The 13596-nt window shown below is 38.3% G+C and overlaps 1 protein-coding gene across 2 annotated transcripts in view; it reads left to right on the top strand.

Moving 5' to 3' along the window:
• Window positions 1-13596, top strand: part of nfx1 (nuclear transcription factor, X-box binding 1) — a 32509-nt gene that overhangs the window by 6813 nt on the left and 12100 nt on the right. For both annotated transcript variants that reach the window (XM_088643472.1, XM_088643473.1), the window contains exons 10-20: window positions 86-183; window positions 2693-2723; window positions 4470-4552; window positions 5326-5434; window positions 6390-6509; window positions 8294-8373; window positions 9191-9421; window positions 10000-10073; window positions 10769-10870; window positions 11392-11433; window positions 12418-12516. In XM_088643472.1, coding sequence (XP_088499598.1) covers window positions 86-183; window positions 2693-2723; window positions 4470-4552; window positions 5326-5434; window positions 6390-6509; window positions 8294-8373; window positions 9191-9421; window positions 10000-10073; window positions 10769-10870; window positions 11392-11433; window positions 12418-12516 — 1069 coding nt within the window. The remainder of the gene's footprint in view (window positions 1-85; window positions 184-2692; window positions 2724-4469; window positions 4553-5325; window positions 5435-6389; window positions 6510-8293; window positions 8374-9190; window positions 9422-9999; window positions 10074-10768; window positions 10871-11391; window positions 11434-12417; window positions 12517-13596) is intronic.

Raw genomic sequence — 13596 nt, 5'->3', positions numbered from 1 at the left:
ATCTGAGTATGCACGTAATGGCTTATTTAACACTTAATCCTTGCTTCAGCTTTAAACCACAATCCTTTTCTCTTCTGGATTGTAGATTCCATTCATTTCTGTGAAAAACTTTGCCATGAAGATAGCTGTGGTCCTTGTTCTCTGACTTCCATCATCAAATGCAGATGTGGCTTTAAAACCAAAGTAAGTGAACACATCCAAGTATAAACTACAAGGCTCTCCCCGAAAATAATGCCCCATATTGTTTTGGGGAAAAAAATATTTCTTACAGATAAATGAGTAAACTTCCTTTTCTTTTTGCAAAATGTAAGAATATTCCCCTCAACAATTGTAGAATAATAACACTAAAATGTTATGAAACTTAGGATTTGTTTCCATCTTCTTTATCTGAAACAGTTTCCTCAAGTTAGTTTCTGTTAGCTTCAGGGCTAAAGATAGTAAGTTTAGCATTTTTTTGTGCACTGAACATCAGAAGAAACCTATTACTCCGTTTATGCTTGAATACGTTTAGAAGAATAATGTATTTGTATTCTACATATTGATTTCATTTTGTGTCATGATTAATTGTACGTTCATGACTAACCTTCATACTTGAGTGACTTTGACTGTTATATAAGCACTCATTTGCATCTTCAATGAGAGTTGATTGGTCAACGGTGACAGTTATTTGACTTTTTGAATGTCAAATCTGATGAAAGAAAAACAAAACAAAGAAAAGCAATGTGTGCCTTGTTTGTCAAGAGAACAGTACCTTTATGCCATGATATACTGGAGCAACATCTCACGTGTGCTTACAAGCAGTGGAACCAAGTCCTCTTCAGCATTATATTAAGTTTTTGTGTAGACCACGCTCATGCACGTCAGCAGAACAATACATAAATGGCTGTATACAACAGACCAATTGATAGGCAGGTCAAAGTGTGGTGGTCTGGACAGGACTGTCGAATATCTACAGAACACAACTTAATTATTGATGGCAACCTCACTTCACAGGGCTCCTGTACATTGATATAGTCCTGTGCCCTGGCTTGTTTCACTTCCAGAGTCTTCCCAACATGACAGCATCCTCATCCTGTTTGTATAAGTCAAATGTTCGTTTAGGGGTTCCAAAAGCAATGGGACAGAATCCCACAAGACAGCATCTGCACCTCAGTGCTTGTGTTGCTTCTAAAGGTGCCCACATGTACTATTAACTTTTGTAGATCAGTAGAGCCTCTGTTAATGAACACTGTTGATGACAAACGTTAAAGGCATTATGTTGATGTGATCTCTGTCTAGTAAAATGTTAGTGCATTGGCTATAAAAGATTATTTTTATTATATGTTATTGTTACAAATGGGGGAGGGAGGGTTACTAAAATGGTGAAAAGAGATTGTCTGAGCGGTTTAGTCAATAAGTGAAAAAATTCTTCATAAACCCCAACTTGTAAGTGATTTCACCAGAATATACCCGGGCGGTTGGTATAGTAGGAGGCACGTAAATTATTTCTCTGCCAGAGCTTTGTTGAGAAGAGTAATAATCCAGGTACACTTAGTTAAACAAATATTTATTATATTGAGGAGACAAACTACACTACACACACCAAAACATACAACACACTATGTAGTCTACTATTTATTACACTATTTATTTTTATTTATTTTGTTGTCTTTTGTTTTATAACTATTCTGATGTCTGTTTTGCTTGTCTTGGGCTGGACTGCTGTAACACATCAATTTCCCTACGGGATTAATAAAGTATCTATCTAGTCTATGTACAATATTTACAAACAAGGCATTTCAGAGGCCTAACATTTTTGTCATCCAGAAAACCCCAGACTGCTACTAGTACTAAGCATGAAACTCTTAATGCCTACCCATGAAATAATAAGAAATAATCTGCCTTCTAACTAAACACAAAGCAACCTGCAGTTAAATGTCTCTTTCTCCACCCCGGATTGCCACAAAATAAATGGGAGCCTATATCCCTATCCATAAAAATACACCCTACGCAGCAAAGACATTTCTAACTCCGGTACCTTTTACCTAGGAAACCCAGGTTCTCTAAAAACACAGAATAGCAAGCTTTCTCTAACAAGGTTCAAATACTTACTGTAGCTCTAGTCAGGTTTTGTTTGGATGATCATGAAGTGGGGGCTCTCGCCTGGTGCAAACTTCAAGTTCCAACTCCTCTGGACTCTCGTCTCTCCTCTCCTTCTTCCCTGCTTTCTGTCCTTCTCTCCTCTTCTTGTTCCTTAATATGATCTTATATTGTATGTTTCTGTACTCCCCATTAACAGTCATTACACCACAACTTACTTAGGTATACTAAGGTACACTTTACAATTGTTTCTGCTCAAGGGACCCCCTAGACCTCAGCAAACATCCTTTCTGCTTTTAAGTGAGAAGTGTTGACTCTTCAAGTGTCACAAACTTTATCTGAAATCTGAGAGACACTTCTCAGTCAACTAAACCTGTAACATTGCTGTATTTTTGCTGATAATAACATAATGACCCCATTGCAGTTATAAGTGGCAAGTTTCTTTTAATATATTTTGGAAGCTCCAAAAAGTAAAAATAGTCTTTATGTTTTCTTATGTGGGATTAAATGGCTGAAGAATGTTACTAGGATGTATGTCCATGAAGAACTCTGAGCTTGCTTCACCAACTGTAAAGCACAGATATTCAGTAACACGGTTTCCTTTAATCTCCAGGAAGTTCCGTGCTCCACCATCCAAAGTGAAGGTAAGCTTTTGTCCAGTGGATAAAGAAATAATAGGCGTTTTGATTTACAAGTCTTTATGATGTATAACTGACAATTGATGTATTTTTTTTCGGCTTTTTTGAGTATGGGGGACAAAGGGGCAGTTTAAATATTATTATTATTAATATTAAATACATGTGTCAATGTGTACACATGTTTGTGAGAATCATTTCTTCGGGTTGTAGCTAAAGAAATGCTCAAAGAGGTGGATGTGGTGTCAATCTCATTTAGGCACGAAAAAGATGGAAACGCGTTTCCCCTGGCAATGTGAACGACCTTGTTATGACAGCCTTGGAAAAATACTGTACATAGAATTCTGGCTCAGATCTCAGCAATTCTCTCTGCCCATTTCTTTAGCCCCGGAGATCTACATAATTAGGTTGCCTGCTTTTTTGTTCAAATAAGGAGCCGCGCGATAAATTTTTCAAATTGGTAGTTCTTTGCATGTTATGGAATGAATGGTTATGAAATGATAATTCACTGCTTTGTAAAATATTAAGTAAGCTAGGGCTCTTGCATTGATTTTGTTACTTTATATATCTAATTTATTTTGGAGCTGAAAATAAGCAGATATTCATCCATTAAAATTACCCAATATTGCTCATCACCCTCAAAACAAACAGCATCAGTATAAGATGTATTTAAATATAATAACACTATAAAAAATTTAAGAAATGATGAAGAATTGAAGAAAACTAATCACCTAATATATTATCTGTTTTAACTTTATAAATCCTTACTAGTCACTGATACCTTCGAGTCATTCTTAAATGAACATCACTTATCATCGACTGGCCTGTGCAGTCACAGTATTACCTGCACCGCTCTCTGAGTAATGTTTCTTAGCTCTCCGTCTTCTGCAACCATCATAGAGTAGACTTAATAATCCATTAGATTTTTTTGTCAAAATTCGTATCCGTTTCTCATACGAGCAGGATAAAAACTTTGGTTATAATGAAATCAAACACAAAAAAAAGTGCTTTATCTCTTCACTCTGTGGAGCCTTTAACATGTTTAACTATTAAATGCTGTAATAAAGATATAATGTTTTCTAAGTGACACAGTGGTGTGGTATTTATCTCTGCTGCTTCTCAGTTCTTGGTTACTCGATTTGATTCTAGCCTGGGTCTCTGTGTGTGGAGCCTGCACGTCTCCATGTGTTTGTATAAGTCCTCACTTGCTTCTTCAGTTTCCCACCTTCCAAAGGCATAGACTAGATTAAAGGGGAACTGCAATGCTATTTTTTTATATTTTGGGGTTAGAAAGAGCATTGATGAGCGCATTTCAAACCACATTAAAACTAAGATGTACAGTAACTTTTAAAACCTACAAATTACATCACAAAATAGACGAAATTTCCAAGTATTTACAGCACCATGTTCTGTGATTCAGAACAAGGCAACAAAAGTCCGGTGACATGATGTGGCCTTATTACATTGTAAAGAAGCAGTATTGTGAGTAAATCTCTTTTAATCCAATAGAAATATTGATCTCAACTTTGTGATGATTTTGTGAACAAATACTACTTTCTTGTTAACTCTGCATGCGGATCACGAAGTGTGCCTTGTGCTTATAAGAGTGCATTTGTATTGCTGCAACCCTTAGAAATAAGCAGCTTTATTAGAATGGGGGGGGTGGATAAATCATTTTTGTGTATTTTGAAGGTCTCCGGATTGCTTTCCATTACTGTAAGTGATTACCCAGACACCCCTTATCTCTCATTGCAGGTGAGCTTGTGTTTACTTGTGAGAAGCGGTGCAACAAAAAGCGTTCTTGTGGCCGACACAAGTGTAATGAACTTTGCTGTGTGGTGAGTGTGAAAGCATGATTGTGTCATTACGATATCATGTTTTTAATCCCAGATCTTGACCTGAAATGAACATAAAACACAGAGATAATCTCCTCAACGTACTCGCTGTCCTCTTATAGGAATGGTTTCAGTTAACTGCCCTGCAGATTTACTGATTACATTGTGTGCCAAGGTACAATGTGTAACCTCTTCTGTTTTTATCTCAGATAGAGATCTGAGAGTTTGTGATAAATGAGTTGTGTTGTAGAAACTTGGAAGCACTGGGAAAAGGGAGTGCTAAAAAACGCAGGCTTCCCCCTCTTCTTTTCAAAGATGCTTAATCATCACCATTTGAGACACCATCATCACATCTGCCTTTCACAGAAAATCTTGTATAGCCAAACTCTGAACAATGCAGCCAACTATCATTGCTCATTGTCCATCTGTACATCTTTAGTTTTCTAGACGGTAATAGTTCCTTTTTAGTCATAAACATAAAGTCCTAGTGGTAATAAGCTTTTTGGTTTTGTTGAGACAGCTCTCCTCTACTTCTTACCCTATGAAGCTTGTGAAGCTGTGACGGCATAAAATACATTGTGTTTTGACTGTAGATTCATTATTTGATATTAGCACTTGAAAATACAATTGGAATAATTAAGTGACTGTTTTTTCTGTGACGTCTTTATGGGAATGGAATTAAAGTTGATTTTTTTTTTCCTGACACTGACAAGATTGGGGGATCAGTGGTTTAGGTTTTGCTAAACACCTCTAACACCATTGTTTTCCCCTGACAGGACAGGGAGCACAAGTGCTCTCTGATCTGTGGGTATAAACTGAACTGCGGTCTGCACCGGTGCCAGGAGCCTTGCCACCGGGGAAACTGCCAGCCCTGCTGGCAAACCAGTAAGTACTCGGCCCTCTTCTCTTCTGTCACTTAAAAGCAACCAGTTGCCAAGCTTAAACAGTGGCACAGTGCAAAACCAGGACCGTAAAGACACGTATTTCTCTACTGCTGTGCCCCGAGATGAATCAAGAGACAGATGTAGTGATGTGATTGGTGGAGGAAGCTTACTGTATTTTCACAATTCGAAATTGTAACGGTAAATAGTGAGAATACAGTAAGCTTCCTCCACCAATGCAGTTCCCCCCTCAGCGAAGTTTTTAATAAAACATAAAACCAATATGCCGAAAAATTCCTGAAGCACTGACATTTCACTACAACATGGGCGATCCCTGAAATATCTTCGCAAAATCTAGTAGCATTTCTGATATCTATTTTCCCTGAACACTGATCCTGGGGGCATTTTGATGCTAAGTGCATCCCAGTCCATACAGTACATACACTACTCTTGGTGTTGTGCTCATAAGTTGTTGTTTTTTTGTGATTTTTTGTGTGTTTTCTCTGCATTATGTTTAACCATAATGACAGGTTACCACTTTTTGTTTAGCAAAGTAACATTTCAGGAAAGTGATGACTTCAATGAAGAAAATTACAGTTTTAGGTTGCATTGAAATATGGCAACTGTTTCCCAAAGATACCTTGAATGCACACCATATTGAGGTTAGCCAAAAACGACCATTAGACAACTCTTATTAGCTTAAATAATGCATTGAAATTAAGTGACTTGTGACGGATGCAATCCAAGAAATTTGATCTTGCTAAAACAGCTTTTATGTGCAGAATGTAAATTAAGCCATCAGATCTGGCAAGTCCTTGAGCTTCTTAAATGACATGCTGTCCTACTCATTCAGTTCAGTGCCTCTCTAATGGGTTGGGGGTCTGTGGTGTGCTCAAAATCAACCCCTGCTTCTGTTGCAACAAATGCCATCTCTAAGAAAAATGTTATTTTACTCTCAGGCTTTGATGAACTGACATGTTATTGTGGAGAAACGGTAATCTACCCACCAATCTCCTGTGGTACAAAACCACCTGAATGCAAAAACCTTTGCACCAGAAAGCATGAATGTGATCATCCAGGTAAGACCAATCAATCTTATTCATTAGTTCTATATTATAGTGTTACTATGTAGGGAACAGAGGAAAGGGAAATAAAGTTGAGGGGTAAGAAAACAATTCGAGGCATGTGAGGTCTTTATACTCTCTACTATAGCTCTGCTGGAAGAGCAATAAATCAAGTCAAAACTGAGTTCAAACAAATATGTATAGTAACAATAAGATAACACAACCAGACAACAGAAAACATTATACAACATGCAAAACTATGTGCTTCAGAGGCCTATTCTCCTGGAATCCTCCCCCTGTTACCTGAAACACTGCAACAGGCACCTTAACAGGCCAACAAGAGAAGAACTCTGTGCCCTAAATGAAAAATATAACCCTAAAACACCCTTTCTACAACATACAGTAGATGCCTTAAAGTGAATGGGAATCTGTCTGAGGATCCTACAATATGGCAGATTTGCTCCATAAAAGGGGGAGTAAGGTCTGAATAATAAGGTTGAGATTACCTAGAAAGAAAGAATGTAGGCCACAAGCTTAGAGGAAGAGGAGAGTGATAGTGTTCCTCTTTCTCCCTGTGCCCTCAGTTTCCCTGTCTTCTTTCTGTTTCCTCCTTGCTGTCTCTTCCCTGTCTTTTATGCTACATTCTATAGCTCTTGAAGGGTCAGGTGGTTTGCCAAGAAGTTAATTAACCAGAGTATATTACTAGAAAATCCTCTTTGATTATAGTTTTTACTTGGGTGTATGCTTATCCACAGCTAGGTAAATAACTCGCACAACATTAATCATTCTAAGACTCAAGTTCAAAAAGGTTTATTGGCATGACCAGTGAATTACAGTTGTTCCAAAGCAGATACAATTAAGAAAACATTAACAAATGTTTATAGTACAAGCATATTATCGGAAATTTACTTACAACACATCCCTCTCCGTTTAGCCTTTTGAGTAGCGCAATACCGTCTGAACCAATCTTATAGCTCCCCTAATGGTTATAATTGTTGTAATTATTTTAAAATTGATTTAAGCGTATCTTTTTTTTCCGACCTTAGGTAGAGTTGAGTGTATTGAATGTTTGCAAAACAATAATATTAAGATTACTGAGGTATTTTAATGATCTAGCAAATACAAAGATATACTGATGCTTTTGCATTGTTTTATACTGAACTAAAACATCCTTTATGCTTTGTACTATTGAGATTGTATTACAGTGGTATCATGGCACTATATTAGAAGTTATTAGTAGTTAAGCTAATGACTTGTTGCAACCCAGAGGAAGTTACCTGATTATGCGAACAGTGAATAAGTACTTGTGCCGTCTTCTCCGGTTTATGTTTAAATAGGGTAACCATACAGTTCCATGTTCCCTAGAACACGTAATATAATAATAACAACATAATAACATCACTTTATTAACCCTATACAATTTCTTGCATTAGGAATTTGACTTTTCACATACCCCAGCTTGCTCTCTATGAGACACACAGGCACACAGATAGGGAGAGAGCCTGGGGTCATAGCAATAGTCCATGTTCAGAAGAGTGACTTCAGGCCAGCAGGGCCCTATCAGATCACCAGATGAGTTTTCTATGTGATAATTTTCTTATGTGAAGACTTGCAGTATCCAGCACCTCTTACTTTGTATAAGAGCCCGTGGGTATTTTAAATGTAGACTGTATTGTGCTGTTACATAATAGGACCTTAACTGTGTCCAGGTACTGTAACTGTCCTTCATCAACTGGGTCTAAGGTTGTTTCAGATGTACTTTAAGAAGATATGACTGTTCTTTTTTGTTCTTCCATTAGTGTTTCATAACTGTCACAGCGAGGAGACATGCCCTCCTTGTACCTACCTCACCCAGAAATGGTGTATGGGAAACCATGAAGTGAGTAGATGAATGCAGTGTACGGTAGTGCTTTGTTTTTTAGAAACCTGTTTTATCTCAACACATCTTGGGTAATACAACACAAACTGTAATGACACAAAGCTGACTTCCTTTTAGCAGACTCTTATGAATATAACCCCCCTCTCACCTATAGAAAAATGCACTGATGAATATTTTTGAATTGTGCATATATTTATAGCCAGTGATCCTTATAAAATAGACTTTATCCTTAAAAATAGGCTTTGTTAATAGAATAATATACAATAAATTAAAACATACCAAAAATGAAACATAATCCCTTGAATAGTGCTGTGATGCAGTAGTACCATCAAAGATGATTGATGCAGCAATATCAGTGCTGTGTCCTGAGAGAGCTAGCACTGTTAAGATAAGATAGGATCACTTTTTTGGCCATATACAATTTCTTGTATTAGGACTTTGTCTTTTTGCATGCCCCAACTTGCTCTCCATGAGACGCACAGACAGGGAGAGAAGCTTGGGGTCAGAGCGCAGGGTCAGCAATTTATACTGCCCTTGGAGCAGTTGGGGTTAAGGGCCTTTGCTCAGGAGCCCAACGGAGTAGGATTCCTCTGCCGCCCACAGGATTTGAACTAGCAACCTTCCAGCCACAGGCGCAGATCCTTAGCCACAGAGCCACTGCACTGCTGTTATTGCTACTGTTACTTTTAAGATGCATGTGGTGGTGCTATAACACTACAAAATATTGCTTTGCTTGTCTGGCAAGTTCCTAGTTGTGCACTTGCAGTTAGCTTACTTGTGAAAATCATTGACTGGATCTTCATCTGCATTTTTACAGCAAAGGAGCAATATTCCCTGTCACCTAACCGACATTTCCTGCGGCCTGACCTGTAACAAAGCTTTGCCATGTGGGATGCACAAGTGTCGAAGGATCTGCCACAGAGGGGAGTGCGTGACGGAGGAGCTCTGTAAACAGCCCTGTTCTACCGCGAGGCAGGAGTGTGGTCACCCATGTGCTGCACCGTGCCACCCAGACTCTCCCTGTCCACGGACACCCTGCCCTGCCAAGGTATTTCTGCAGTGGAGCCTGGAAAGGGGTGTAAACCTTGGGAAAAATATTTTCAGACTGGTCTTGTGAGCAGAGATTAAATACATTGCTTATTGCTGGGTTAGGGAGTATCTTTGTTTAACATCCCTTTAATTAGTGGGTATTACATTTTTGGAGTGTGCTGTTTTATGGAATAGTTTTTTTGCTCACATTTGCGAGTTTTAGTTTCCTATTTTCCTAGCATTCCTTCTGCTGAATTTCTCTTCTCTCATTAGGAGCTGTTATAAAACTCTTTAACAATTTAGACTAAGTCCTTTAGGCTATTTAGACAAATTCCTGTACTGTATTGCTTTGCTTGATTTTCTTCAATTTTTTAGAAAGCATTTGGACAGAGGGTGTCAGGTAACCTAACCCACTATATTAATGTACTGGGAAAGACTGGAAGCTCGTGAAATCAGATGACAGAACTATCCTTTAGTAGAGTTAAAGAAGTCTTACCGTTTTCTTACTGTAAAGCCATAAATACTGTATATGTCTATTTTGTGTAAGTTCCTGACTACAAACCTTTGCCCTTAATCCTTCTTTGGCATCATCCTCAGGTGGCGCTTCAGTGCGATTGTGGGCGCAGAAAGGAGACCATGATTTGCTCTGAGGCCTCAAGCTCATACCAGAGGTATGGATTAAAAATGACTTCCTCACTGATTGTCATCTTTTCTGAGCATTTTATTAACCTCCTCTATAATTAGGAGACATATTTAATGTGGCTGGAGAGAGAGTCACTGGAGAGACTTTCTTTATTCCCTGGAGCCCTCTGGCACAGTATGGTGTGTTTAAGGTAATATGACAGAGTGCACTGAGAGTCTGCTGCTCTTATGTGGTGAATCATTACAATTGTCACAATCACGCTCTAAAACCCATCTCCAAATACAATAAGGTGCTGTTGCAGAAAGCATTGGAAAGCTTAAATCACCCCATGCAAACTACATTTAAGTTAAAAGTTGTTTGTGTTAGCTGTTGCTGTGCTTTGTCCTTTAACCAGCAAATATCATATGGTCTGTAAACCCTGTGTCCATCACATGAACACCAGAAAAATCCTGGAAGGAATTAATTACATTTTGATGTCTTATTGTAGATTATGGTAATGCTTGGTATTACACATGTTTCCGCAACAGAAAAACTGCGAATATTATCAATGTGTTTTCAGATTACCCTTTCCAAACCTTCTCTAAATGTAGATTATGCTAACCGTTCAATTGAAATCTGTACTTTTCCATGCATGCAGGCTTGTTGTAGATGGGAACTGCACAGAAACTGTAAGACAATTTATTACTTTGAACTGCTGACTTTTTTTCTTTTTTCTTATTGTAGAATAACTGCTATAGCCATGGCCAGCCGCCTTTCTGACCTGCAGCCTGGAGACTCTGTAGAAATTGGACAGCTGGTTACAAAGAAGGAAATGAAAAAAGCCAGGTATTGCATTATATTTCTGCCAGTGAATGTTTCTTGGGAGACTTGTAATCTGAAATAATTGAATTGCCAACACAAAATAAAAATGATGCTGATCCTTATGGTCCTTTAAGTTAGTAGCCAGTTGCTGGCCCTGAGATTTAGGATTGTCCATCCTAAGCAGGGCCTCTGTGCTTTTTAGGTTCAGATTTCCATCCAAGCCCATTAAATGTATTTTGATGTGTGCCTGAAGTTCAACCAATTTACTGAGAGGCGTTTAGGGCATAAGAAATAGAAAAATGCATCAAATGAATACTGGGCATTCGTCATGAATAGCGTGATCCAGTGTTGTTTTATTAATGCCTCTTGGTATATGTTATATGTATCGTATCATGCAAAATCTATTATAATTTAAATATTGCAGCATCTTCCTAATTTTGCATGTAATTCATCTTTCATTTGTTTTGTTATTGACCTTTTTTAAAGGTCACATAAAAGCACATGCATCTGAAACCTGTAAATGTGTCTCCTGTTCTATGTTGTAGGTTGGAATGTGATGAGGAGTGTGCATCTCTCGAAAGAGTCAGGTAGGTCATGCAGTCAAAAGCCAACAAAAATGTTGTTTTGGCTGAGGCCTAAAAGATTGATGTCCCCCTTTCAGATCCAGATAGTGTTACTCATCAGCTGTACTGGAAGAAGGGAAATACCACTGTCCAAGGCAAATTATCCAAGATTTGGATGTTGTTAAATACCTGACCACTTATTGGTGTTGTTGAGGATCTTTGTGTTTGTGTGTCATCCATCTCAGTGGCTATGTCTATCCTTTTTGAGACATCAAAACCACAAATGCTTGCATTTAGGGTTTGCAATGCAAAAAGAAGCAAAAGGTTTGAAGTATGTTTGCCTTTCATTTCTCCCGCATTGGTTAAAGTTAAAGGATGTAGTGTTTTGTGCAAGTGACAAGCTACAGTACATTGATATACTGTACTACACAGCTTTAAAGATTAAACAAATGAGTATTGGAACCAGTATCATTTTTTTACATTTTAATGTCTCTGAATACAATTTCAGTAATCAAGGACATGGCTACATTTTGCAAAGATCGTGAATGCGTGGCACAAATATGAAGTGAAAGACAATAAATCCCCCTCAATTCCAGTCAGATGCAAAGAAGTGTTATTGCTGCAGCAAGCTACACTGGTCTGTTTCTTGATTTGTTGTTTTGCTCAGTGACCGTGCTGTCATATATACATATTTCTATTGTGTTCCTGCTGCATTACTGACTACCAACCTCTGACTGCCTCTTTGACCAACAGGATCTTCACACTTTCTAGCTGGTTAAATAGGTTGTTAATGGCGATACCTGGCTGTGCAGTTCTGTCATGGTCACATGTCTGGGCTAGATTTCTAGATTTTAAGTCTTCCTAGTACAGAAACAGAGTAAACATGCTCTCACCATGGGTCAGAGCTAGAAATGACCCTATCCTTGCACATGGCAAGCTGTGCTTTAAATGTGACGTTTTATGTTCAACTGTGGTGTGACTTCCTGACTTTCTCCTTCTTCCTGCAAGGCGCTTTGCTGAGGCTCTGCAGATAGACCAGAGTGCAGATCCTTTCAACATCCGCAACTCTTCCACCAAGTATAGTGACAGCCTGAAGGATGATGCAAGGTGAGAAGTGACTGTAAATACTGTACCATTTTTGTAAAAAATAAACTCCATATTTTTTAACATACCAATGCTAATGGAAATAAAATCCACACTTCATGCCAGTTCACAAATTGTAATTTTGTTTAGGAACATTTTCTTCTACCTCACATTTATGAGCTGTCATACTTGTCCTTGAAGCCAATGAGAAAAGACTCTAAAAAGTGCAGAAAAGCCAGAACGTCAGACAGCAGATGAAGTTAAAATGCATTGTTCGCCAGTGAAATGTATAACGGTTCTGGTGAAGAGCTGCTTTGAATTGTGATCCTGGTGTTGTGACTACCTGCCATTTCTTTACCTCTCTCCCCATGCTAATACAGGTATTGATATTATTCTGTCTTGTCTGCGCACAGAACCTTAACCCTTAACCTGTTCTTTAACACACAAGGCTTTGCTGTAAAATGAGTTCAACCCTGATGTTGAGTTTCTTATGCGGGCTAGTGCCAAATTAAATTTGGCACTAGCCTACCCCGATATTTGCTTTGTAGAAAAGTCCTGCTCTTCAGATGGTAGAGACAGGTTAGCAGTTTTTCACAAATCCTGTTTTCATCTGTGACTTCTGCCTACACCGTACTTTGAGAATTGGAATCCCTGGCTGGTCTGCTTTTTGCTTTGATCAGTACGCAGTATACCAAACCACTGTTTTTTAATATAATCTTTAAACTTGCAAAAGTGTTCAAAGTAGTTGTTGTCTAGTCTTTAGCTTTTAAGGAATTTCAACATTTCTGCACTCCAATTTTGTTGCAGTTTTTCTCGTTCTGCTGGATTGTTGTCAGCATGTCATCTAATGTATGCTGGGTCTATATATTATTGCATCAATGGTGGCCTGCAGATTTCTAGTATTGTGCATGATCTAACCATCTCAGATTTCCAGGCTGTTCAATCCAAACGTAATTGCCGTTCTCCTCCTTCCAGTATTTCCTAGTTTCAAATCCCAGACTCCTGCCAGTTTACAGATACAGGGTGTGACTTGCTTGCTTGATGCCCATTTCAAAACCGTAGATTCTGGTTGAACAATACAGTAACACCCTGATATTCTTACTT

The sequence above is a fragment of the Lepisosteus platostomus genome, chromosome 8 (genome assembly GCF_059453375.1).
Source record: "Lepisosteus platostomus isolate fLepPlt1 chromosome 8, fLepPlt1.hap1, whole genome shotgun sequence".
In the NCBI taxonomy this organism is placed as follows: domain Eukaryota; kingdom Metazoa; phylum Chordata; class Actinopteri; order Semionotiformes; family Lepisosteidae; genus Lepisosteus; species Lepisosteus platostomus.
This window is presented reverse-complemented; position numbering and strand designations above follow the sequence as displayed.